General features: G+C 52.2%; 1 protein-coding gene across 1 annotated transcript in view; it reads left to right on the forward strand.

Annotated features, from left to right (window-relative positions):
* The window catches only part of snd1 (staphylococcal nuclease and tudor domain containing 1), a 101,919-nt gene that overhangs the window by 8,547 nt on the left and 65,880 nt on the right, over positions 1 to 27,492 (forward strand). Inside the window, exons 7-15 of the mRNA XM_035523887.1 lie at positions 195 to 353; positions 1,010 to 1,116; positions 1,305 to 1,395; positions 3,257 to 3,361; positions 9,109 to 9,210; positions 14,991 to 15,097; positions 16,629 to 16,739; positions 17,995 to 18,067; positions 19,850 to 19,991. Of these exons, the coding sequence (XP_035379780.1) occupies positions 195 to 353; positions 1,010 to 1,116; positions 1,305 to 1,395; positions 3,257 to 3,361; positions 9,109 to 9,210; positions 14,991 to 15,097; positions 16,629 to 16,739; positions 17,995 to 18,067; positions 19,850 to 19,991 (997 nt within the window). The remainder of the gene's footprint in view (positions 1 to 194; positions 354 to 1,009; positions 1,117 to 1,304; positions 1,396 to 3,256; positions 3,362 to 9,108; positions 9,211 to 14,990; positions 15,098 to 16,628; positions 16,740 to 17,994; positions 18,068 to 19,849; positions 19,992 to 27,492) is intronic.

A 27,492-nucleotide genomic window follows, 5' to 3' on the forward strand; every position in this document is an offset into this window, starting at 1 on the left:
CATGTGAATATGAGCACCTTCAAATGGATTGGCTCCCCACCCAAGTAGCAGTTTTATATCCCTTATGGCACCTTTTAATGGAATTAGTACGCTATGAATAAATATAAATAAATATATAGCATAGTACACGTCTGTCTGTTTTTGTTAGCGGAAAGTGTGCGTGTCTTGAGTTCTGTGCGGATCTTGTGCCCCAGTGTCCCACGTTCAAGCGAGAAGCGGACGGATCAGAGACTCCCGAGCCGTTTGCGGCCGAGGCGAAGTTCTTTACCGAGTCCCGTCTGCTTCAGCGGGACGTGCAGATCATCCTGGAGTCCTGCCCCAACCAGATCATCCTGGGTACCATCCTCCATCCGGTAGGGCCTCCTCTCACGCCCGGACCGCCGCCTGTCTTGACCAAAAGGCTGCATCGGTATAGCGCCGTATCGTTTCAATGTAAATGACGTTTTCCGGGGCCGAGTGCTCGTCACGGATTGGCTACCTCAAGCGGGTCAGAGAGGTCAAAGGGAAATTGTACTAAGAGCAAGAGGGCCAGGTTTAGATGACCCCAAATCCATTTCTCTCCACTGGTCACCAACAGGCAGCAGAGTTGAAGAGTTAAATACGAACATCAGTTATTAGAACATTAGTCCTCTCAGCTGGGGTAAGTAAAGCAGAGGTCAGTGCACGGGGTCTGCCATACCACTTTGTGCAGTGCTTTCCAAAGCTTCCCTCGTCTCGTCTCCGAGACCGCATTCTCCCCGTGCGTCGGGGCGAGGGCAGGCTGGGTCCGACCCCTTAAGAGCTTAACGCCCCTTTCAAGCATTCGTCCTGAGCTCCGTTCTTCGTCTACGCTGCAGCTTGTAGCTTTTAAAGTCCGTTTCTGTCTGTGTAGATGTTCTCAGGAGTGGGTGCCTGTGTAAACTTCTGTAAACGATTGGTGTTGCAATAGCCAATTGCTATTTTGGAGTTTGACATCCTTAAGAGCGTGTGTTTGTGTGTGTGTGTGTGTGTGTGTGGGTGTGATTGGCAGAACGGGAACATCACGGAGCTGCTGCTGAAGGAAGGTTTTGCGCGCTGCGTAGACTGGTCCATGGCTGTGTACACGCAGGGGGCCGAGAAGCTACGCGCCGCCGAGCGGTCAGTCCCCCTCCTGTCGTCGGGGCTCTTGAGTCCCTGGATACCGAAGCCCGACCCTCTCCTTAGGGGCCCCCGATCGAGCCTTAATTGCTGCACCTCTAAGCCAGTCAACTTCCCTGCCTAAACCCAACTTCATTTCCCCTGCGCCGCCACGCCGGTTTTATAGCCGGATGTCTCTGTCCCTGCAGCTCGGCTAAAGAGCGCAAGGTGAGAATGTGGAAAGACTACGTCGCGCCCACCGCCAACCTGGACCAGAAGGACAGACAGTTCGTGGCCAAGGTGAGTCTGCAACACATCCCCCACCGCCCAGGCTTTGGCCGAGCGAGACTCCGCGCGGGGACGAGAGCGATCGGAGTCCGTGGGCGGCTCCGCAAGCTCTCGGTTAGAGAAGCGGGCGAGACGGAGACCGAGCCGACGCGTGTGGTAGGACCGAGGACTCCGCTTCGTCTGGCTCGTGGAGCGCCGTCCGTAGGCGGCCGGTCCAGGATGTCGGCGAAAGCACAGTAGAACTCGAACCCACCGCCGAGAAGAAGCCCACACCACAGTGCCCAGCTCTTGACTTTTCAAAATGTAGTTCTCTCTTTTAGCTCCAACATTCGCTCCCTCTTCCTTTGCTGGATTCTTTATTGCTCTCCGTTTTTTTTCCCTTTTCTCCCTCCTTTCCCCGTGTCTCCTCCAGCTCGGCCTCCCGAGTTCCGAGTATCATGAGCGGAGCGGAGCGGAGCGGAGCGGAAAAGCCTTGTGATGCCGTCGAGCAGGAAATCTGCTCCTAGACATCATTATTGCTGTTTCCTGTATGATGGGCCGAGCGTGACGTCCCTCGTTATGTCAGCTCGATTTCAAAGCGCACCTGTTCTACCCCTGCACCCGTACCCGGCCAGGCTTCAGCAAACGCAGCACCCCGACGCTGCGGTTCTGGCCGTGGCCTGCGGGTGGCAGTAGGCGCCCACCGCGCTGGGCTCTGCAGAGGCAGAATGAGTCACTGAGCCAGGCTGGAGGTCCCTGCTGGCTGCCGGCGGTAAGGGGCCGTGCATATGCAGCCGCTAATTAACCAGTGAATGTGCTGGCCGGCCATTTTGCAGTAGCATTCGCATTCATCTCCACGTTCGTTCCGAGAGAGGAAGCGAGAACGTGGGGGGAGAAGGATATGACCCCGCTGGTTTGGATGCCGGCTGGCGTGCTGGGTTGGGCTGTTTTGTGGTGTGTGGGTGGGTGTGGGTGGACGGACTGCGCTGTCTCTGGGCAGTGCGTAAGTGTGAGGTGTTACTTGTTTCGGGCTGCTCTCATCTCCACGCCGACGTCTCGGCTAATAGCGGAGCGATCCGACACACTGTGCCACCCTAATCCTGCCCGGATCAGCCGCGCCTAATCTACCTATCGCCAGCAGAGATCAACTCCGTATCCCCCAGCAGTTAGCCTGGACGTGAGGGGAGGTGTTTATATAAAGCTCCCCTGTGCGCGGAAAGCTCTCTCAACCCGCTACCCACATATGTCCAAATGTCTGAGCTGTTCTTCTCGGAGCATTATTCACGAGGCGCGTGCTTGTTTGAAGTGGCAGACTGTGGGGCACCACCACAGGTAAAAGACCCTTCACACCTGCCTTGTTCACCCCGCGCCAGCTTGGGGGGGGGCGTCACGGGACCACTCGACTCGACTGAAGCGCTGAGGAGGAGCGTCCCTGATCCAAAAGGCTTTTACCTTCCTAGAGATGATTTCCCCCCCCCCCGTCTTAATTCGGTCTATGGTCTTTGCTTTCACTTCCTGGCCCCCGTGTGTATGAGGGAGCGTTTGGGCTGTTAATGGAGCATGGCATCCCGTCTGAGCGCCGCATCCTGGGTGTTTGATCCCCTGCCACGCTCACACGAATGTAATAGTTCTAGTGTAATAGTGGTGTGAGTGTGGGATGAGAGCATCGGACAGCGTCGGAGGGGGAAGACGGACGCTCTTCAGCAGAGAGTGGGTGAAATATGTATTTGCTTCTTCTCCCTCATTCTCTCACCCCCCCCCCCCCCCCTTCTGTTTCGTGTGCTTCATCAGGTTTGGCTCATGCAGGATGTACAAAGCTGTTTCTGTGGCAACAAGCTGTCCTTCAGGTGGAACAGTGCCTCACTTAACCTCTTCCTCCTCCCCCCAAACACAGGTGATGCAAGTTGTGAACGCAGATGCCATTGTAGTGAAGTTGAACTCCGGGGAGTACAAGACTATCCACCTGTCCAGCATTCGACCACCCAGGATTGAGGGCGAGGTACGTGTGTGTGTGTGTGCGCGCTGCTCCCAGCCACTAAGGCCGTTTCTGAATACCACTGGGACTGGCTGTCTCACACACCTACGCCAGCAAAGTGCTCATGTTCCTCATTCCTCTCTACTTCATACATCTTTTAAAGGGAACTCGAGTGTACCTTCTTTAGCCCCAATGCACTCGCCCTGCTCCCCACTAGGGGGCGTCGATGGGTCCTAAAACGCCCACTACATGGTGGGCGTTGTGGGTACTTTTCCCTGCTGGCATCCCACCGAGGCCCTGCGGACCCGTCATGGCAGGAGTGGGCCGATGGGCAGTTCTGGGTACGTGGGGCTGCTTCGTTTGGCCCCTGGCGGTCCAGGGTGGTCTCCACGAGTCCGGGAAGCACTGTTCTTCTGTTTGCTCGTGCCTACCTGAGCATTCGCGTCTCCGTCTGTCCCTGCCCTTGGCCCCTGACCCCTCCGTCGTGGCTGCCTGTTTTGGTTGTACGAGGAGGGAGAGGTAGAGAGGAGCAGTCATACGTAGCCGATAAAAAATACCAGGCGACGTGGTGCTGCTTCCCCGTATCTATGGATACGGGTTTCCGCTGAGCGGTTAGAGCCGAATCCGTTCAAATCCCAATAGCCAGAAAGAGGATTTAATCAGATCAGTATAAAACGACGAAGATTAAAAAGAAAATGTGTGTTCAGAGCTTTCCCACGAACTTTTACATCAGACCCGAGCCAGGAGTGTGCACCTTTTTAAATAAACGTTAGGAGATGACGGAGGTGGATGTGTTTAATGACCCCCTTCATGAGCTTGCAGCAGAGTTTGGGCGAAACCAGCTGCCGTTAACTTGCTTCACCCTGGCGTGGGTAAGACGTGCAGGAGCGGCTCTGCTCGCGCTGGCTTCCCTGCGAGATCCCTTTTTTATGCCGGAATTTCTCGTTCAGCAGAGACTTTTGCCCGCGTGCTTAGAATGAGCAGTCATTTTTTTTCCTCTCTCACATCTCATTGATACAGTTTTGCGTGTGTCCAGTAACATGCACACTGAGCCTGATCTTGACACGTCACTATCCCTCACGTTCCAGATTGTGAAAATGGACAGTGGACAGTGAGGTTTGTGGTGTGTGTTGGCTCTGTGCTCCACCGGTTTTAACTGGTGTAGAGTTTCATCTGCGCTGTGATTCTTCTGGGCAGTCGCTGCCCTTTATGTACATACCCCCCCCCCCCCCCCCCCCCCCCCAATGAGCACTTGGGCGAAAGGACAGAATTGTTGCTTCTCAGTTACCAGTGCTTTGCAGTCAAAGTCTACCTGAGGTGTGTGACCCCCACACAAGCCTGTGAACACCCTCCAGTGAAGCATTCTGCAGTTAAGCCTCACACATTTTATTACACCCCCCCTCACCCAAACTCTCTCTCACACACACACACACACACACACACACACACACACACACACGGCCCCGCGCGGCCTTGGGGCTGCTGTAGTGCGGGACACCGCCAGCTGCCTGAGCAGCATGCATTACACGCACCACTGCACCCCTTATGTCATCGGGAGAGACAGCCACAGACAGACAGACAGACAGACAGACAGACATAGACAGGCAGAGAGAGAGAGACGCACAGGGAGAGAGAGACGGAGCTACGCTGTCATGTTCGCGCTGCTTCGTAGCGGGCGTAGGCGCTGGGCGCTGAAGAACCCCTGAGGCATCCCAGCGCCGACGGTCCGGTCCGCGGGCGCACTTCCCCGGCCCGGCGAGGGTCCTGTCCCCGCTCTCTCCAGGCTGCTGTTTACACAGCGCGACGAAGCCGAGGCGCCGCAGTCCGGACCAATCTGTCTTAGGCCGGCGCTCGTGCCGAACGCAGTAATTTGGAGAGGAAGCGGCTGTCAGAATGTATATAACAGCTCCGCGTCCCTCCGCCCGGCCGGCCGGGTGGGGGCGGGGCGCGGGCGATCGGCTTAATCGAATCTGGAAGTGGATTTGGATTTCACGGGCCTCATTTTCGCAGTGATGGGGGCCAGCGTTGTGAGACGGGCCGCTGCGGATCTCGGCGTGGCGTCGTTTGGCCCCACACGCGCTGCAACGTTCGCCGCTCACAACGCTTCTCTTAAGGTCTGTTTGATCTCCCCCCAACCCCAACTCTCAGTCTTCCCATAAGGCGCGTGGCTGACGGAAGGCATGCGTCCTTTGTTCCTCTGTACAGCACACAGTATGTAGTCAGTGCAGCGTGTGTGTGTTGTGTGTGTGTGTGTGTGTGTGTGTGTGTGTGTGTGTGTGTGTGTGTGTGGTGTGTGTGTGTGTGTGTGTGTGTGTGTGTGTGTGTGTGTGTGCGCGCGCGCGTTTCCCGCAAGACCTTTCTCCTCTCCAAATTGCTGTGAGCACTACAGGGGGTTTGGGTGTGTTAGCCAATGCAAAGATGAACCCTGACAGCTGCTGTCCAGGCCTCCCCAATTTCTCTCTCCTCCTCTCAATATCTCTCTCTCTCTCTCTCTCTCTCTCTCTCTGTGTCTCTACTCATCTGTCTGTCTGGCCCCCCCCCACGGCCAAGCAGTGACGGACAGGCTGCTGAAACAGTGATTCCGGCTGCAGTGGTACGTGACTCCGTCCACTGCTGATGACCTCTTGCCTTTCTAGTGCCCCTCCTCTGTCGCCCATTTCCCCTCTCTGGGCCGGGCCCAGGCGTGCTGCGAGGCTGTCTGGGGGGCTATTTTTGAGCTGTGTGGCAATATCGCCTGCTTTTTTGTTTTTGTGAGCCACATGAGGACACATGAAGGGAGCGAGGTGGGGCTGTTAGAACAGCTCACTGACTCACTGCGACTTCCGCTGTATATGTGCGAGAATTTTTGGGGTTTATTGGTGAGGGGGTAGTGGGGAGGGGGCAAGGCAAAATCTCATTGCTGGTCCCCCTCACGTGCGTGTGTGCGCGTGTGCGTGCATGTGTGCACGTGCGTGTGCGAAAGCTTGTTTGCGTGTGTTCTTCCCTTGTCCAGGGGTGTTGTGTTGCTCTGTGACTCATACCTCGCGCAATTGGTCAAACACACTCCTCTGGAGTCCTCTAACCCTCCCTGACCTGTGAATGTCGGTGCGCCAACCAGTCATTAGATAGGAATTCAGCCAGTTGTCATGGTGTTGTTACACTGCAGTTTGCTGTTTGTGTCAGATGTAACATGGATCAGTTAGTTATTGCACGTCTGGCGGCTGCTTGCACACGCAAAAGTGAATATTCTAAATTACTGGTGTGGAACGTCAGCCTCCGGCTATCGGTCTCGACCTTTTAACAGTTGGTCGATCAATGCAAACTTGACCGATTTTCTTCGGCATGGTTGTTCAGGGGCCATTTCTATTGTTATTTATTTATTTATTACGGCACACGCATGTGACATAAAATATCCCGCAGCCTGTTAGCGGGCGCTCGTTCTCGGTCCCAAGACGCCGCGTGGCATTGTGGCCAACGTCCGGCCCAAGGTTGCAGAAGTGGAGCATCTTAAGTGGCACTTGGGCACCCGTAGCACGTTCGGTCCCACCAGGAGTGTGCGGGGGTCACGCGGAGGTCACAGGCTGCTTTTGCTGTGTGTGGGTATTAAATGTAAATGTGGAGTCAGTCCCGTCACTCCTGCCCGAAGCGCCACAGAGGGCCCGTTACCGGGTGACACTCTAAACCGACTTCCTCAGGCTGCCTGACTTGAGTATTCACACAGATATGATTCTAAGCCGTCATTGTGCCAAAAACGGCCCTGCAATAATGATTTATACAAGTCGTTTTATTCTATAAATTAAAAAAAGGTACAAAAGCTTACAAACATTATTCACCTTGTCAGACAGGCGGGGACAGAAAGGAAAACCTATATAGATTGTAATATAGTTTTATTGCAGGATTATTAATCTCCTCATCTCTGGATTTTGGTGGTCCTTTTATTTACCCAGCCATGATGCCAGTGTGATTTGGTTATTAGGTAGATGGGTGTTGGACGTCTGTTGCCTAGTGACCATACATATGTACATCATAACTAATAGTTACGTAAAACATTTAGTAGGTGATGTACTTTAAACATCGTGTAATTGTGTGGACGTTCAGGCATGTTGTGTTTAAACTAAGACATGTCGGAGATCTCCAGTAGTTGAAAGACCAATACCGTAGTCTAGACAACATCGACATTTGGGTATAGAAGCGCTCACCTAGTAGCTTCGTCTATTGCTGAGAAGCGTGATGAGCGAGGGCCATCCCGGGAGGGCGGGCGAGGACGACCGAGGCAGCCGTAAGTCTGAGGGCTTGGCCCGGCTGGTTTGAATGTTCCCGCGGTTCTGATGGGTTCTCTGAGCTTGATGGCTGTGACCGCGGCTGCCTCTGACTGATCGGACCGGGCTTTTTATCGCGCTGCCGTGCCTGGTGTCACGTTTAGCCTGGCGCCGTTTATCACACACGGCTAATGAGTCTGCTTAACGAGACAGAGGAGGAGTGTTTGTGAGTGGGGGAGAGAGTGATGTTTCCGTGTTTGTGTACAAGTGGGTGGCTGCATACGTTCGACTCCATTCTGGCGCCCTAAAACTTTCCTCGTCTGTGTTGAATTAGGACCTGCTCTTTGTGCTTCGACTGTTCGATTTGTGGCTAAAATATTTTGCTTTTCATAGTGAAACCTGTTGCGGTGGTCTTTTTGTGTTTTTAAGTTGCAGTAAGGACTCTTTTATTTTTATTTATTTATTTATTTTTAAAAACAACCATTTTGTATCATCGATCTTGGCCTCTTGAGTCTGAAAGGGGGCCCTTTTGAAATTCTCCGCTAAAGATTTTTTTTTCCCCTTAATGGGACAAAGTGGACCGACTCTCCCGCTCAGTACCGCCCACTCCAAGCTCTGCTTAGTCTTCTGCAGCTCGCTCCGGAATTGCTGAATCCAGTGTGTGTGAGAGGTGCTTGCGTTCTAATGGCTTCCTGTTCCGGCGTGGTTCTGTGGCATGGCGGCGTGGTTTGCTGGCTCCCAGAAACACCCCCCCCCCCCCCCCCCCCCAACTCGGATGGAACGGCCCAGGCGGTTCTAGCCGGGCAGCACCGGGCTGTCTGCGGTGTGTCTGGCAGGGATTTCATGTGCCGTTCTCGTTGAACGCCCTCTACAGGTTCGCCGCCATAACATCGCCCTGATCCCTCCTAGCAGACTGACAACGCCGCTAAACTGGCTTGTCTTTTGTCGCTAATATTAGATTAGGCTTTTTTTTCTTCTTCTTTCCCTTCATGTCTCTTATTGTGTTTGTAACTAAGTACCAACACAATCACTCTTTCTGGAGTTCTCAAGAAAGCCATTCGGAGTTCGGCTGTGGCTCTGATTATGAAATAAATTAATTTGTCCTGGTATTTTTCCAGTGACCTCATTCTCTCAAGCTCTAATCATTCTCTGCAATCAGTAGAAGTGGAGCATGATGGAGAATATCGAGTTATTGATGTGATAAGTGTACGTTTCAATTATTCTGCATATAGGTTAAACCCTTAATGTTTGCCTGACCATAAAATTCTGTCTTTTGGGGGAAAAGGGAAAAATGTCAGCACATTTATGCAAATACACCCTCACCCAAGTGGTGAGGCTTGGATGGGTACGGAGCAGGAATGACACGGTTGGGAGTCAGGGTTTGTTTTTGTTTTGTTTGTTTCTTTCGTGAATTTATGTTTAGGGATTTACTGTATGGTGTATGAGTGCTGTAAAAGGGGTTTGAGAAGCGCGATGGTTCATTTCTTCGTCTCTGTTCCTCCCCCCACCCCACACCCCCCCACGCTCCCACAGGAGAAGAACAAGGACAAGGACAAGCGTTTCCGTCCGCTCTACGACATTCCCTACATGTTTGAGGCCAGGGAATTCTTGAGGAAGAAGCTCATCGGGAAAAAGGTGAGGTGCCGAACACACCTGCGGTGTGCTCACTTACCGCTAATCTAGGTTTACAGAGGCTAAACTAGATTTACAGGGCTAATCTAGGTTTACAGGGGTTTTACTTCTCGTATAACGACTATATAAAATATCCTCATTAATGGGTTTAATAATGTACAGACGGGAGATAAGCCGTGAGCTCCAGTTTTACTGTACTCCGTGAAGTAACGTTTATAAGATGCCCTTGGCTTGATGTGCCATTCTGTCATTTTTGTGTGGAAACTCCACAGCAGGCCGACACACAGACATTAGCGGGCATCTGTTGAACCATCCTCTGTACACCCTTTTAAACGTGCACTTAAATGCGAATTGAAGTGAGTCTGTTGGTGAGGGCCAAAAAAAAAAAAAAAATCGATCGGGATGGGTTTGCGTAGTCAAAAAAAAAAGATTATTTTTTGACTACGCAAACCCATCCCGATTGAGTTCGATGCTATATACGTATAAAAGGAGGGATAACTAGGGTATTTCTAATGTCCACCTTTCCAGAACATCTCTCCGTTCTGTAGAAACTGGGCAGCGGCCTTTTTCACAAGGCTGATGTTGCACAGATTTTGTCTGTTCAAGTACGAACAGCCTTGGAAGTGAAAGCTAATCTAGCAAGCACAGCCTACTGTGATAATTCTCCAAATCAGCATTGGTTGCTTGGCACACACAGGGCAACACACTCCTGGCTCACCCCACGTGCGTTGCTGTTCGCTGTTGTTGATCAGGTGTGTGTTGAGCAGTCTGGTCAGGTGTGTGTTCAGCACAGTTTTATTGCGTTTCTGTATTTGTCCATTCAGAATTTGCTGGTAGTAATTTTCCATCACTTGAGTTGGGTGTTGCGTGAACATTTATAATATTTTATACTGTTGACTTGGAATTCTTCCACAGGGCAGCAGATACCTGCCTGAACTCTGTAATATAGGTATTCTGTCAACACTGAACGCCTTTACACGTTGACCTCTGTAATATAGATATTCTGTCAACACTGAAGGCCTTTACACACTCATGGTTATTGCTACAAGGTATCGAGTAAATACTCTTGTTGTAGTTGTACTTGACACCTTTTGTTTAAAGTTTAGTGTTCATTTGGTGTATACAGTTCAGGTGAATACCGGATTTAGCTTTAGGATAATTTCTTTGTGTTCGAGTGCTTAATGCAGACATGGACAGTGTTAGTTTTAAATGTTCCAGGTTCATTTTATTGTTGCTAGGACACGAGGTGTGTGCGTGCGTGCGCGTAGGCATGTCTGACTGCGAGGCAAAGAGTCACTTGTATCTTGCTAGGTACCTAGGCAACAGGAGTGACAGAATTTGGCAGAATCCAGCAATGTTTCAAAGAGAGTAAACAACGTGTTAGACTGGATTAGTGTATACAGAATCAGCTTTTGACTATGCAAGATAGACTAAAGACTGGTTTTTCCAGACCAAAACTATTCTGGAACCTAGACTAGAAAGGACATGTGCTGCTAAGTCACTATCGCCATTAGAGATTAGTCCAAGGCTAGTCTTAATCCATGTCCAGGGAACCAGTTTTAGGTTCGCCGCAGTTCCTCCGCTGTGGTGTCTTATGGCGTCTGCGGTTGGCCAAATATGCCGAGAGCAGTAGCTGGCACTGTAGTATTGCTTAGCCCTCTTCTAATGGCTACGGGAGCGCTTCAGACTCAGATCATTGCCTTGTCTTGCTCTGCTGTGGTCAAAGATGCCCGCCTTATTAAATGGTGCTACGCGGGCGCCGGGCCGAGGCGCAGACCATGTATGCCTCCTCGGCAACGGCCTGGGCACGTCTCGCGCCCCAACCCTAACGTGGGAGGGCAGGGTGGGTGGTTGCCGGGTGGCCGTGCGGGGAGGACTCCGTTTCAGGGCATTTTCCCTCCTGCGAGAAAAGCACAGAGGGGAGAGAACACAGAGAGAGGAGTTCACCGTCGCCGGGGAGCAAGGCCCGCCACAAAGGAAGTGCTTGGCCTTTCACGGTCCCCGCTCCCAGCGAGCCAGACGACTCGCCCGCGAACGCCCGAGACATAATCCGGAACTAGATGGGGTTAACGGTTAACTTCATAAGTAGCGCTTCTGTAGAGGGTCTCAGCCTCAGCGAAAATAACGTCAAATGAAAATGTTGCATTAATCCACTTATCGGGAAAGAGCACATTCGGATTATCCTGCCTGTTCAAAGTGGGTCCTGTTATGTGAGTGTGGGTATACTGCAAGCATTCAGGTTCGCGTGCGCACGCGTGTGTGCGGGCACGTGTGTGTGGTGAGAGAAGGAGAGAAAAGCAAACGAGGAGTATTTGATGTGTATTTACTTCAGTGCACACAGAACCAACACAACCCCCCCCCCGCACACGTGCACGTTCCATTTTTTCCACCGTGTACCTGCTCCGACATGGTTACGGCGGCCTTCCAGGGCCGTGTGTACGGTTGGTAGCGTGGTTCCATCCGGGTGTTCTCCACATCAAAGCTCAAGTGTCATTGACCGTGGTGCGGTCCTTGCCGGACAGGCCGTGTCACGCGATTTGTGCAGCGCGGCTGGAGACCCCAAACATGTCCGGCGAGCCGCTGTTCTGTACCTCGCCGGCCAGCGAGGTCAGCAGAGGCCGTCCAGACCGGTTCGAGCGGACGTGACCGTGCCTCACGAGCGCGGTGAGCAGAGAAGCACTGCAGAACGCGCTTCATGTCAAACCCCGAGGCTACGCGTCACGTCCGCGTCCGCTCCCGTCAACCACGGCCCGCGGTCTAAAGCTACAGCGGCCGCAAACCCGCCGGAACCGGACAGCTGAAAAGTGCCAGAACTTTGCCAGATCCGAAGAAAATCAAACTCCCTCCCGGATATGTGGGTGGTAGAAGCAGAATTCGGTCTAAACACCATGACCTCGTGGGTCCAGGCTGCCCTTTTGTTCACGCTTCAGCCGGGAGGGCATTTTTTTGACCCGCATTGCTCAACCCAGTACAAATCAAGCCTGGTTTGAGTACGGTCTATCTGTGTCTCGTGTCCTTTTATGGACAGTATTTACCATCTTATTACAGTCACTTCCCGCACGACGTGCGACGTCCTCAAGCAGTCGTCTCAAACTGGTTTCATCACCATGGTGATGAGTTCCGTATGCCTGACTGTGCTCCGCCATCACCAGATCTCGGCCCAAAAGCACACCGTCAGGATGTGCCGCTGGTAGATCTGCACCGGTTATGTCCTGTAATCGGATCAGCACGGACCGGAGACTCTAAGGCCTGTTCCCAATTCCCTGCCGTCTGGAGGTTTTGCCCAGTATTGGTATGGCGTTTCCCAACAAAGTCTCCAGTGTATCGTCCAGTTACATTTGCCTAAGCTTCATCACGCTTTACCTCTGGGCTATTTATATGTTTCTGACAGCAGTAGCAGGCAGAATATTTCTGACAGTTGTCATCTTTCGAGCGCTCACGGTCTGTTTCGTGAGTCGGAGTGCTCTGCTAGTCTAAAGTCGTGGTCGGACAGGGCGCAGGGGACACAACTCGATGAAGGACGGCGTTCCCAAGCCCGCTTCCGTCGTCGCGTTCTGTCGGCTCCGCAAGCGCCTGCGTCCTCTCCCACGTGAGCCTGCTGCGGGACACGTCACCCTGTCACCGAGGAAGACGTCGGTGCCTCCTACAGTAACGGCGGCACACGGTGCGACTGGAGCCGGAGGCAATACCCAAAAGGAATTTTGTTTATTTAGGTAATAACAATGAATTAAACGAGCTAGACGAATATTATCATTAATGAATCTACCCCTCCAGCAGATGTTTTAGCTCTCTTACCAACTGTACTTGTCTGGCTAGTTTTGGGTGGGGGAACAGCAGAAAGCTGCAGTAATCGATGACACCGTTCGTTCTAACTTCCACTGAACCATGCAAGGAGTTGAGCCACTCCGTTCCGTCCCACGTCCGCGGTTTTTGTTGTTGTTGTTGTTGTTTTTGTTTTCCCTCCAAACATCTGCAGAATTAGCATTTAGCCTACCCCTCTGTATGCTGCGCGCGCTGGCAAAACTACCCACAGTCGGGGAGGACCGCCTCCTTGTAGCGAAGCTTCCTGATTGGCTGTTATCGCTTTGAAGCTGCGTTCGCTGAATACAGGCCCCAGGGCATTCGCGGAGACGCACGCAGATTAGTTTTCTACTTTCTGTCTGATGCGGTCGGCTTGTGTGCGCTGTTCACGGGCCTGCCTCCGATCGGCTAGGCGAAAGATGTTTGTAGGTGAGCCTGCGGTCGCGTGTTAACGAGCTGAGTCTCATTTCCAGCTCCCAAAGTGGGTTTTTATAAAAGGGTGGGGGTGGGGGGGGGGTGTCACCTGATCTTGGCGAGCTTGAAAATAACCCCGCAGACTGTTCTGTATCGTGCCGATGCCATCGTTTGCGGCTTGCGCCGTGAGCAGGCCGAAACCGGGCCCTCGTCATCTTCCGGCGTCTTCTGGCCGCCGCGACGGGTCATCGCTAGCCCGTCCTTCATAGGTGTGGAATGCGGCCTTCACCGAAACGCCTCTGAATGCTTGCCGTGTGGGAGGTTTTGCGCTGCACGGCGTTCCCGGACTTGCTCCGAGTCGCCATCGGTTAGCCAGACGTCGCGCGGCGGGAACCTTTTAAGCCCACCGTCTCCTCTCCCCTTCTGCCCCTCACGTGGACTCTCGCGCACTCCGACGCCCTCTACTCCTCCTGCGTTGGCTCCCTCCACCTCTCGTGCACTGTCTCTCCTGCGTTTTATCTTTCCCCTGTGCTCTCTCTCTCTCTCTCTCCGTCTTGCTCTGACTCACTGGCATGCTGGTGTTTCCTCTCTGCCACATTAGTTCCTTTGAAGGTGGGCGAATTATCTGTGGCTTTTCCTCCTCCTCCTCCTCTCTTCCCAGGGTCTTGAAGAGGGATGCGACGCGCCTTGCCCAAGCTCATTACAGCTGCCCAGTGGAGCAGAGCCGTCCTCTCCGCCCCGCGCTAGGGAGATTGAGAGGGGCTCGCGCGAAAAACAATCACTTTGGAGAGAAAATGTTTTATTTGTTGATGAGCCTCAGTACACGATCCGCAAAACTGTTCCTGTAAGGAAACGAGACGAGTGCGGCCCCGAGGAACACCGCCCCCCCCCAACCCCCCCACGCCTGTGCTGCAGTTACGCTGCACTCTCCCCTTTGGGTGTTTTTTAAAAAATTTTATTTTCCCCCTGTTTTTCCTCATTTTGTGGTTTCCGCAGATACTCCGCTCGTCCTGCCTCTCTCTATCGGTAGGAGTGTTTTATGGCGCTCGGGGGTCACTGTTTTTGTTGCGTGTGTTGGCTTGGGAGGGGTTTGGTGGGCTGCTCTGAGTCAGCCCACGTAGACGGGCGCTCTCGCACGCGTTCCCTGTGTGATGAACAGTTTCCCTGCATGCCCGACGCTCTGGGGCGATCTACGCTGTAGTCTGACGTGATTTACACTGACTGAGGGTGACCTTGGCAAGTAGCCCACAGATGTGCGCGCGGGCGCACACACGTTCACATGCACTGTTTCTGCCTTTCTGAACCTTATTCGATTCCAGTTTACAATGTGTACAATACGTCAGTGCTTTTACAATGATGTGTGTGTGTATATATCATTTAAAAAAAATTTTTTTATCATTAATTGATTGATTAATTAAATTAATTAATCCCCACAAAATCTGTCAGCCTGCTTGAGGTCCATGTGTGGGGTTCGCTGGGGGTCTCCGCCTGACCGCCCCCTCCCACCCTGCCTTGACTGACTGTGTGTGTGTGTGTGTGTGTGTGTGTGTGTGTGTGCGCCCTCTCAGGTCAACGTCATGGTCGATTACATCCGAGCTGCCACCGCCGGCGCTGAGACGGGCCCTGTCCCGGCCTTCCCAGAGCGCACCTGTGCCACGGTCACCATCGGAGGAATGTGAGTATGGGGCCTGAGTTGGCGGTTTTCACTTAACATGTTTAAAGGCAAACAGATGGTTTTCACGAGGGTCTGTTTTTGGGGCCAAAGTATGAGTATCTGAGTACTTTAGACCTGAACCGTGTGTGTGTGTGTGTGTGTGTGTGTGTGTGTGTGTGTGTGTGTGTGTGTGTCTCTCTCTGGAGCCCAGAGAACATCTGATGTTTAGTTCAATTATAGATTCTGTGGAGTTTAGGTTGATGCGATATCTACAGTACCTTTTAATGTGGCTTTAGCAGTAGGAGCACCTGAACTTTTATTTGTTGACTCCAGCAATCCCGCTGCCGGCCTAACGATTTAGGCATAAAAAAAATTTCCCTTGTCCCCAAACACACACACTCACTCCTCCCTCTGCCGCCTTGCAAGGTGAGATGGGGTGGGATTATCTGAGCAACACCAGATCCATAATCTGTTATCTGTCCTGTGAGACACTACCCAGCTACGCACACGTGGCACAGGAGCGCGAGGTCGCCCTGCGAGCGACAGCGGAGCGGCACGGCGGCGTCTCCGTCGCTCCTTCTGCCGCCGCGCGGTTACCGAACCAGCAGTTCTCCTCTTCTTCATCATCCTCCTCCACATTCGCACGTCGCCCTCCGGCGCCGCGCCACTGTCAACACCGGAGCCAAGGGACGCAAGATTTACAAGCGGGAGTGATCTATAGAGACTGCGGCGCCCACCGGCTCACGATGAGCTGGCAGAGAGAAGCCGGGAGGTTGGGTAGGGGGCGGGGCTACTGTGACTAACGCGTGGAAGGAAATGTGATTAGAAACCCGTGTGCTGATTTCATCAGCGTGATTAATCTTCGCTCGCTCCCGAGCCGTCTCCTCTTAACTGCGAGGACGGGCAGTGTGACGGGGGGGGGGCAACCTCAGCAGGTGCGGAGTTCTTGCGCGCGTGTCACACGGTGGACTCGGAAAAAAAATTGGATTAATATGAGATTAATACGAGATCAGGGTAGTTTTTAATCAGATGCTCGGATTGGAGAAAGAAGTCTTCCCCTCGTTCGGACCCCGGCGGCCGCACGGCCTGCGTTTCCGTAGCGCTCGGTTAAACATTCGTGGCTGGTTGGAGGCCAGCCGAGGCGGACGACCTCGAAGCCCCAGTTCGCCCTCAGTGCCGCAGTTTTGAGAAATGAAAAGCAGTGAGGTGGGGAGGGGCTTGAACGTGAGGCTATGGGGAGGCCGAGCCTCGCCCCGCCTTACCCACCACGGCTGTCCGCTGCCACGTTGCTCAGTACTGCCATTCCGCCAGTCGTCCAAAGCTATGGTTCCCCAACTCCCTGATGTGTTAAGGAATATAAAATAATTCCTGCTTCAAATAATGAGACCTTTTTTGGTTTTTTTGTTTGTTTTGGGCGCAGCCACGGTAGGAGGCGGACCTACCTGTCCCTGCCTCACTGTGATGTGCTGCTGCAGTTGAAATTTGAAACACTCAAACACCGCTAGAGATGTGGAGTTTATTGCTCTTTCTTTCCATCTCTCTCTCTCTCCAGAAACATCGCCGAGGCCCTGATCAGTAAAGGCCTGGCTACAGTAATCCGATACCGCCAGGACGACGACCAGAGGTCCTCCCACTACGACGAGCTGCTGGCCGCGGAGGCGCGGTAAGCGCGCCCTACTGACCCACCCACGTGCATGTCGTCACACTTCGCCTCCCCCACGCCACGCAGCCAGCTGGAACTTTTATGTGCCTATAAACTCCCTCTGTACAGCCTGCTCACCTCGCCCCGTTTTGTTGTTTTTTTACGCGCGGCCGTACGTCATCACTGTTTGTGACGCACTGCGCCGGACGCCCGGGTGCCTCTTCCAGCCCCGCTCACAGCGGGAGCGATTGCCGGTTGGGGGGGGAGGACGGAAGGCGGAATCTAATTCCAGGGAAGTGCTCGGGGGCGTCGACTCGAAGCCGCCCCGCGGGGGGCGTTGGGTCAGGCCATCTCGTTTCGGCTGGGGCCTGCCGCCCCGCCCCGTGCCCGAGCCGTAATTGCGGATTACCCGCTCAGAGAGATGCGGATCTTTAGATTGGGAGCGTGTTGCTTGGGTGAGGGTGTCTGCCACAGATGAGTCCCGCGATGGAGGATATTAAAGTGAGGCTTCTTTCTTTCTCTCTCTTGCAGAACGAACACACACACACACACACACACACACACACACACACACACACACACACACACACACACACACACACACACACACACTCATACACACTCATACACACACACACACACACACACACACACACACACACACAAACACACACACACACACACTCTCCATTTTTCTCTCTCTCTCCTTTGTTTCTGTCTGTTTAATGTTTTCTAGTGGACCGTGTGGATATGGGGTGCAGTGGTATCAAATTTATTTTTAGCCAAGATTGCTAGTGGTTACTCCATCCGCTTTTGTGCGCGCACACACACACACACACACACACACACACGCGCGCACTCAGGCTCTCTCAGAAAGAGATTAGACACTAGGGAAGACTGCACCACCTTTAGAGCCAGATCCATCTGCCTTAAAGAGGCCAAAGTCATGTACCTCTCTCTGCAGCGCGTCTGATCAGCCCGGGGCCTGTGGGCTCCACCATTCGTACTTACCAGCCTTTCACAAGGCTCCGGTTTTCCTCGTACACTGTTAACGGGGGGTTGTGGGGGGAGAAGCCAGAGACGTGCGTCGTCTGTCCCTGACGTACACGGGGCCGCTGTAACGGGCCTCGCCGGCGCAGCCCGACAAGCAACCGTCCTCGCGGCCTCCTGTCCTCTGGATTGCCCATAATGGACTTGCAAGGATGTTTTAAGTCTCTGGTGTGTGTGTGTGTGTGGGTGTGTGGGTGTGTGTGTGCGCACGCTCAAATTGTCGCAGGGCCATCAAGAACGGGAAAGGGCTCCACAGTAAGAAGGAGGTACCCATCCACAGAGTGGCCGACATATCCGGGGTAGGTGTTGCTTTTCTCTTTGTAACGCTTTGATGCTTTGAAACCCACCAGTCGTAACAATTTCCCCACCGTCCAAGGGCAAGTCCATGTTATGAGACACATGCTCCCCCCCGCCTCACACTGGCGACTGTGACTCTCTGCCCCTTCCTCTCCTCGACCTCAGCATTCCGCGGCAGCAGATTCATGACCCCCCCCCCCCCCCCCCCCGATTAATTTGATCAAGGCCTAAATATAGCTTGCTCCATTAATAAAGCAATCTCGGCTGTAGCGCTTAAGTTGTTCACGCAGGCCAGGGCGCAGGGCCGCACCGTGTATGACTCTTGATTGGGCTGCTCACCAAATGAAGATTAAATTTTACTCAGGCCAATAAAGTTTGTTAGCTCCTTTAATGAGAGCAGATCTACTCCTCCCACCACACAAAACACAACCTGACTTTGTTTTAAGCCGTTGTTTCACACAGACCCCCCCCCCCCCGTGTTTTCTCTCTCTCTCGCGCTCTCTCCCCCTCCCCACTGCATACCACCTCCCTCTTAAATCGTGTACTTTATGAGGAAGCTCAGGTTTGTAATGAACTACATGCCAGTCTTCAGTGAAGCCTCTCGTCTGACTTTACGTAAAGAGAGTGCCGCACTACCGGCCTTCAACACGTGTGTGTCGGTGCATATTCGCAAGTGTGCACGTATATACACCTTAGGAGTGCATGAGGATGCAGAAGTGTGTGTGTGTGTGTGTGTGTGTGTGTGTGTGTGTGTGTGTCTGTGTGTCTGTGTGTCTGTGTGTCTGTGTGTCTGTGTGTCTGTGTGTCTGTGTCTGTGTCTGTGTGTCTGTGTCTGTGTGTCTGTGTCTGTGTGTCTGTGTCTGTGTGTCTGTGTGTCTGTGTGTGTGTGTCTGTGTGTCTGTGTGTGTGTGTGTGTGTGTCTGTGTGTGTGTGTGTGTCTGTGTGTGTGTGTCTGTGTGTGTGTGTCTGTGTGGTATTCTCTTAGTGCTGCCTGTTTTTGCTGCTGCTTCCAGCTTATGTTCCACTTCCTGCAGCTTCTTTTAACCAGCTATTTAATAATAATTAAAAAAACCAAATCTGAAATTGCTCCTGTGCATGCGTCTTTCCTTAAATTCCTTTCCTCTGTCAGCAATCTCTCTCTCTCTCTCTCTCTCTCTCTCTCTCTCTCTCTCTCTCTCTCTCTCTCTCTCTCCCTCTCCCTCTCTCCTAACTGATCCTGTGTGGGTCACAGCTGTAGGATATTTCCAGCTGGAGTGGGCGGTGCTGTCTTTGGCCCAGGGTGACTCACAGGAAACATCTTGACTTAAATTAAACCTTCATACAGCAGTCTCCCAGCGCCCACTTACCTAGCTGCAAAACCGCTAGCTGTCACACCTGGGAAGATGAGCAAGTAACCGCTGAATTTAGAGACGTGGCCTTTCCACTGGAACACTCAAAATGGCATCGCTGCTGTACCTGCGCTACCGCCCTTCCCTGCTCCGTCACTTTGAGCATAGATGAACCGGAGCCGATCATTTTTCAAGTTTGGTATTAGCCAGCGATTGATTGATTGATTGATTGATTGATTGTTTTTTTTTTTAATTGTTGTTGTTTTTGTTTTTGAAGTCTCAACCTTTTCATCTTCAGGCTCGGCCCAGCGATGCCGTCTGAAGGGGGCGCATGCCGGTCGCGGGTGGTGGTGCGTGCCGGTCGCAGGTGGATGTAACACTCATACTCTCTCTCTCCCTCTCCCTCTCCCTCTCTCTCTCTCTCTCTCTCTCTCTCTCTCTCTCTCTCTCTCTCAGGAGACCCAGAAAGCCAAGCAGTTCCTGCCCTTCCTGCAGAGAGCGGGCCGCTCGGAGGCCGTGGTGGAGTACGTATTCAGCGGCTCCAGGCTGAAGCTCTACATGCCCAAGGAGACGTGCCTCATCACCTTCCTGCTGGCCGGTAAGCGTCTGCGCACCCACTGGGGCGCTGCTCGGGGCCGGGCCTCATGTTTAGCCCGTTTGCCCTGGTGCTGGGTTTTTTTGTTTTTTTTTGTGGTTGTCCGAGAGCTGATTTGTGGAACGTTCTAATGTCTGAGTGAGCAGATAACGAGCCAAGCGCGAGCAGTGGCTGATTGATGCCCAGTTGCGTATCCACAGAACTCAGTCGTCCCAACTGTCACCAGGTTAAGAACTCTGTTCATTCAATTAATAGCATTGAATTCGGTTCAAAACCAATCAAATGGTGGTTAGAACTCCAAGGAGCTCAGAGCTGAAAGTTCTCTCCACCTGTAGCCTACTAGATCTGTTCTCGTCACATGATTACCTTGGTGTTTTTGAGGAGTTTGGAAGCCGGAAAATTACACAGATTTTGAGACATAATTACAGTTGTGTTTTCAGAGGCAAAAAATTAAGTTTGCAATGTTTTGCTTGAGTGCACTTCATGTGATTGGACTGAAGTCCCAAATTCCTTTCCTTTCACTTTTGGCCTAAATGCATGTGAAAAGGGACTCAGAAAAGGTGCTAAAAGCACTGGTCAAAAATGACGCTCCGACTGCGCGGAAACGAACGGCCGATCCCAGCGCAGTCGGTATTTGTCTGTCATGAGAACTGGCTTTGCGATCCGGTCTGATCTGATCGGCTCCGCCGGAGTCCGAGTATCGCCAAAGTCGACTAAAGGGCGCGGCAGTCCGTGAGGATTATTGTCCCCGTTAGTACTGTTGCTGTAGAGACAAGGACGCCCCACCCCACCACCCCCGGTGATTATTTGCCTCTCAAACCTGTGAGGGGAAGGGGAGATGAGGAGGGGCACATCATTTCCAGAGGAGGACATATGTTTGCCCCCTCCCCCACCCCCCAGCCGTGCTTAATGGCTCGTGCCTGCACTGTAGATATTTCAATTAATTTGGTAATTTGTTTCCGAGCGCCTTCCCTTGTTTTCTTCCATGCCCGTCCGCTCCTTTCCTAATTAGATTTTCCGAGAGGGGATTTACGTAGGCGAGCCCTGCTGGGCCGCTCCGGCTCCTCGAACCCAGGACTTTCTCGCCCCGTTTCGGGGGACAACCCCCCCCCCCCAAAAAAAATATCCTCTCTGGCTCATTAGCGAAGCTGTTTACGGCCGTGTCGGTGACGGGCAGCGCGGTTGCGCGGAGTTCTGTAAACTAGTTTAACGCATGGCAACATAGACTGAAACGAACTCTACACAGACAGTAATGTTCTTTTATCACTATACTCTTTTTAATAAACTCCAGAACAGGCTGTAACAATGATTTGCAGGAATACGGCCTGTACTTAAGCTGAAACGACTCTAGCGTTTTTTTTTGTGTTTGTTTTTTTTCTTTTGAAACTTTGGGTCTTTTGAGTTCTCCGTGGCTGTCTGCGCTCCGCCTTTTAGCAAGAAATCGTGTTCCTTTAGTGCGTGCTGACCTTTTACTCCTCGCAGTGTCTCCTTATGGCTAACCGGTGCCTGGCTGCAGGCCGTTGACCCCCCAAGCGTCGGGACGCGTGACCCGACCTTCGCGGCACGGCACCGCGCACGGACAGGCGGACGTAAGCGGGTCGCGTGGCTAGACGAGGTCAGCATCCCGCCACGTGCAGCGCGTACCGCCGGGTAATCGCGCTTGCGGCTCAAGGACTCGAAGGTCTGTCGTACCGTCATCCGCGGTAACGGCGCGCGTTCTTTATCCCTCGTGCGCTCCTGTTCATCACACCTCCCGGACCCCTGGTAATGGCGCGCTGCCGTCATTACGCTTCAGACCCCGGAATTGTGTCGTGGTGGTCTCCCAGTCATGCAGGCAGAGGTCTAAGGTTGAAAAGCAGAACGCCCCCAAAACACTTCCACATTCTCTCCTCTCTCTCTCTCTCTCTCTCTCTGCTTCTTCCTTTCCATGTTTATATGTCAGAGTATATATTTCACAGATGTCCCCGGGTGTGAGATTGTTTCACTGCTTCAGGGTAGTTTCAAGAAAAAATAGTTTCTTTCTCGCCACCTTAAAGCTTCCTTTTTTTATTGATATTACAGGAATAAACAACTATGAATATTCAAGTAAACATGTGTTTATTTTTCTTCATCTTGGTGTTGACATCCACCCAGGCCTACATCGCCTGTTTGTTTCCCGCTCGCGTTGCGCGAGCGCTCGGCCTACCGTGTTCTGTCTGTCGGCCGCGTATACGGCAGTCTATAGCTACTCCCAGATGTCCCTCGAAGTTCCTTCGTCAGTAACAAACGCACCCAGGGCAGGGGAGAGAGAGAGAAGGACGCTTACACTTGCTGGCCGGAGGAGGAGGTGGAGGGCAGAGGGCAAAGGTCAAAGCGGTCTGCAGCGGTGGGACCTGCGGGGTCAAGTCGTTGAGGGATGGGCCGGAATGTAGTGAACTCCCTTCTCCCGTGTCGTCCGAGAGGCTGAGGCGCGGAGAGGAGGCCTGCCTGAAGATGCGTTTCCCTTAGCTGCCCGCGCGAGTGCTTGCTCCCCGCAGCAAAGCCCCACTCGCTCTCGCACCCAAGGCCTTGCGCGTGAGATGTTTTAAGCCGGCAGGGCTCACAATTTCAGGACGAGAAAGCAAAGATGCATGCTACAAAATTTGCATAGTTACTAAACTAACCCAATCCATAAAAAGTAAAATTTCTCTTCTTTATAAAAACGTGTGTGTGTATATATGTGTGTGTGTGTGTGTGTGTGTGTGTGTGTGTGTGTGTGTGTGTGTGTGTTGGGTTCAACCGGTGTTTGCAATGACTAGTAGTAGCTGGTTGGGTGTATTGGATGTGTTCTGCTTGACTCTTGAAAACATGCTGTGCGATTTTGCGCAAGCAGTCCATCTGAGCAGAGCGGTGGAGTCTTTGAAAGCCCGTTTGCAGCTTTTGTCCTTTTTAAAGAGCGAAGGTAGAAATTAAAATGATCAGAAATCATAGAACTTGGTTATAAAACATTGAACATTATTTTGCAATAGCACAGTTTTACAAATGCTGCTACATCAAGGCTTCTCTGCGTCGTCGGCCGTGGGCGCGTAGAAACCACGGCACTGGTCGACGCTCCGCTGCAGCTGGCAGCTGAATGTAAGAAGTGACGTAATTGGCTAATTCATGATTTAAAAGAAAATGTGTTTAATTATTATTTTAAAGGTATGTAGCACATCGCACATCACGACCAGTCGTTAGACTGCCTGCCATAAGCTGCACACACACAAAGCAAACATCAAGCCCTGCGGTGTGGTTGTTTTCGTCCTTGTCCATGGTAACAGTCATTTTTGTTCCAAAACATTAACGATGTTTGAGGGAGACATCCGATTATCTCTTTTGTTTTCTTGATCGCTGTTGCTCGAGTGTAGGCACTGCTTCCTTGGTAGAGTAGTGTCCTCAACAGATGAATTAAATGCACATCCCTGCACCTCTTTTTAAACCCATTGTACACACAATTACTACTGACTGAAAGATGGTATGGCCTGAGGCCACCCGGGGGGGGCGGGGGTACAGCCCCTGCAGCAAGCCCCGTCACCTTGCCGCACATCGGGGTCATCTGCGCTGTCAGGAGCGCTCAGTTGCTCATGAGTGTCAGAATTTCCTGACTTGGAGATTGCTCAAGGAGAAGTCTTTGAGGCAAAGTGCGCTCACCCCACATTTGTGCTGCTCTAGCCATGATGAAGAGGACAGGCAGTGTCCTGTAGCTCTCTGATACTGGGAGCAGGGCTCCGAGTAATAGGAATACCTTCCCTCTGTTTTATAAACTTTAGTGGGAAGAGAAAGATGCCATAGTTTTATGCTGATGATGAGTTTTCTTGGGGGAGAAAAGTTGGGGATTGTGTGCGATTTGTGACTGGCGAAACGCTTTGCCCTGCACAGAATTCTGTCCCTCTCACCAGCGGGCAGATTTGTAGCATCTCGGTCGTTGTACTGTCATCTCGCCTGGCAGAGCGCGTGGGACTCGCCGCCGTATGCTGCCGTGGTGTGGTGTGCGTGTGGTTGGAGGTTGTGGTCTGAATCAAGCTCCCCCTGTGGTGCTGTGGACAAATTGCTACACCTGGAAAACAGAGCATGGTGTGTGTGTGGGTGTGTGGGTGTGTGGGTGTGTGGGTGTGTGGGTGTGTGGGTGTGTGTGTGTGTGTGGGTGTGTGTGTGGGTGTGTGTGTGTGTGTGTCCACCAGTTTTCTGTTGCACTGTAGTCTTCAGCAAGGATGTCTTTAGAAGGGATGTGGGAGAATTTCCTCAATCAGGCGCCTCTCATGAGAATAAGCTCATTAGGAGTCTCTCCATCTCTGGGCTCTGCGCTTAGATTAGCGGCTGCTGCTCAGCATATTCAGAAGGTCATGAATTGTTTGGGAAGGGGGCGTCTCAGCTCCTTGAGAAACCTGGAGCTACTATATTTCAACAGATGATGATTTGATGAAACTGCCAAGTTTACTACTGCTGTAAATTCTTCAGTTTCCTCTTTCTCTGTTGCATTGGCACACCCAGTCACATGCGCACACAGACACACACACACACGCTCCTTTCTCTCGCTCCCTACGCATACCACTGACCTGATTAGATGCTAATCCTAGCTAAGTGCATGTTGGGGTAAGGTGTTTCAAATGCCTGAAGATGACTAACACGGACTGCTCCTCATACTACTCGAATTTACAACTCAGTTCTGTTTCATATATTTTTGAAAAAAATGAATCCCCACTCGCCCTCCCCGGGCACTCTTCCAGAGTCCCAGTAGCTTGAGAGTCCTGCATAGTATCTTGGCTGTTCCCAGGACTGCACTCTTCTGGAAGCAGATCAAGGATGTTGTTCCCGGGATCTGTTGGAGCCTTTTTCCCAGTTTGGGGAACCACTGTTGCTTTCACCTTCTAGATCTTTCCTAGCCCTTGGCATTTCTCGAAATGTTCGTGTTCCTTGTCCCTCTTCTGCTGTTTGTCCATCGCTACTTTGTCAGAATAGTAGTCGCTAACCAACCGATCAGTCTATATCTGGAAGTCCCACGGGATCATGTCTTGGGTATTCTCTGCCACCTTCATGGGTGTATCCCAGTTTGACCTCGGAGCTTCTGTTATACAGCCTCAAGCATTCCAGGATCCATGTGTGGGGCTTTCTTGAATCACAGGCTTTTTAGTAGTCAATGCAGGCAGTGCACAGGTTGGTCTTGCAGTCTCGAGTGACTGTTTTAGCCACCAGTGTTTGGCTCCTCTGAGCCCCGCTCATGTACTGAGCCATGTGCCTACTCAGCTGCAGTGATGCCTGATGGGAGCTTCCATGTTGTGCAGATGCAGGTTATCGACCGGTAGTTGGATGGGGGTTGCCCCTTTCTGGGGGTCCTTTTAGGGTCAGGAGTGTCCAGCCTTCGGTTAACCATTCAGGTTGGGTTCCATACATTAGCTGCTGGTTCATTTGTGCTGCCGGGCGCTCATGGAGCTTCTTCAGCCAATAAGAACGGACCATGTTGGGGCCTGGAGCTGTCCAGTTCATGTTGGAGATCCTTTCGGGTCATGCTGTTACTCTGCCACTGAGAGTACACTTTGTACGGCTCATGGGAGAACATCCTATTTATTCTCTTGGGGTCATACGTTCTTGTTTACCTCTTCAGGTGGGCAGTCAGAGCTGTTCATCTTAGCTTGGTATCCAAGGCTTCAGGTATGGACAGCTTGCTGTACTTCTCCGGTACCTTGAGGTACCTTTCTGCATTGCTGATAGCTGGCTGACTTCTCTCTGTGCGGCTTTGGCCTCCAACCTCCTTCTCCATGGAAGATACTGCTCCTTGGTGGTGGTTTTCTCCTAACCCAGCATCTCAAGTATCACTGTTACTGTGTCATGCATCAGCTGGATGGTCTCAGTGATGCTCACATTGAAACCTTCCAGCTGCCTTTCAGGTCAGCAGCTCTGGTGTTGAACTTGGAGCATGGGTTCATTGCGTCTGGGTTTCGGGGTGTGGAGGTGGTGATTGATGATGATATCTCTCCTTTGACCCGTCGTCCTGGCTCCTTGACGTAGAATTTGTGTGGTACTTTGTCGATCTCTAGTTGTGACGGCAGTTGCTGCTGAGCTGCTAGTTGTTTCGGTGTTGGTCTAGATATTGGGTTTTGAAGCATCCCTAGATACCACAGCTTCCCTCTCACACCGGGGTTGCTCGTGTAGTAGCATTCCAGTCGTGGGTGCTTTTAATGCTTTGATGTGGAAGGCAAGAGCATCTTTGCCCCTCCCACGTTTCCTCTTACCTGGTACCCGTTACCTGGCAAACACGGAGGATGTCCGGGCGTCAAGTGCTCCATTGTGCTCTCCTCCTGAGTGCCTTCGAGTATAGTGGCATCGCATCTCCTCTGAAACCCTCACCTTGGCTGGCCCATGCTGCGCTTAAAGGAGACAACCGTTATAAGCCAAGCGGGTGCGCGAGTGTTTGCAGCAGGGCTGGCCTATGCGAGAGGGAAGCACGAGGGCTGGGGCACGGAGCAGTGGTTGGGGGGGCTTCTGTACACACCAGCCGCTTAGTGCGCAGGAAAGCCACGTTGTGATTATATTTAGCATTCTGTGATGAATGAGAAAATATCCTCATTCTGGGAGACTACTATGTGGCAAAATGCTGGTGAGACCTTGGTGTGACTTGGCTAAAGATTGATTTCTGTTTGCTGGGTAATGGGAATGTGCTCTCATGTGTATTCATGTGTGGTAGCGCACAGTTTCACACACACGCATTCACATTGACCACTCTAGCCCCTCCCAGCCCTGTGTGAGGGGATGAGAGTGGGTGTGGTCTCCTCTGCAAGCATTTCTCTGCATGAAACGTATGCAGGCTGGTGCAGATATTTCAGGGTTGGTACACGAGCGGAGTGTGTGAGACTGCATTCTAGCCTTGCGCTTTCTCTGTGTAAGAACACAGCTTAGACTGTAGAGCAGCACGACACGAACCTGGCTGCCTGGCTGCACTGCAAAGTGTTGGGCACTTTTCTGCTCATTTATTTTTTGTGTGAGAGATTTCTGTTTCTGATGATTGACAGCACCCCCCCCCACGCTTTCATGCAGCCCACCCCCTCCTTGGCCCCTGTCTGTTCATCCGCCCCTCCGATAAAGGGTAATGGTGGATGCTTAGAGGTAGAGCGTGCGCTCGCTGTGCAGGCAGCCGTCCCAGGCCCCGTGGCACGTCATAGCTCGGAGGAGTCCAGCAACACTGACCTCTGCCCCCACCCCACCCAGAGAGCAGTCTCTGTGCCTCTTGGAATTAGGGTTGAAGGAAATTGTGTGTGCAAAGTGCTCCATTTAAATTTTCACTTATTTATTTATTACAAGGGCCTTAAGGTGTTCAAATTAATCGCACGAGTTACCGCATTAATTTTGACAGGCCTAATGAAAACATTTCACAACTAAATAAATGGAATCAAATATCCAGAGGAGCCTTCCACACGCTGCTGTAACGATTCCGGTGCGCGTGTTTACGTCGCCGACCTCAGCATGAGCGGCGCGGGTTCATCTGCTCTTTAGCAGAGAGCAACGCGGCACC

This window comes from Electrophorus electricus, chromosome 2, assembly GCF_013358815.1.
Source record: "Electrophorus electricus isolate fEleEle1 chromosome 2, fEleEle1.pri, whole genome shotgun sequence".
In the NCBI taxonomy this organism is placed as follows: Eukaryota; Metazoa; Chordata; class Actinopteri; order Gymnotiformes; family Gymnotidae; genus Electrophorus; species Electrophorus electricus.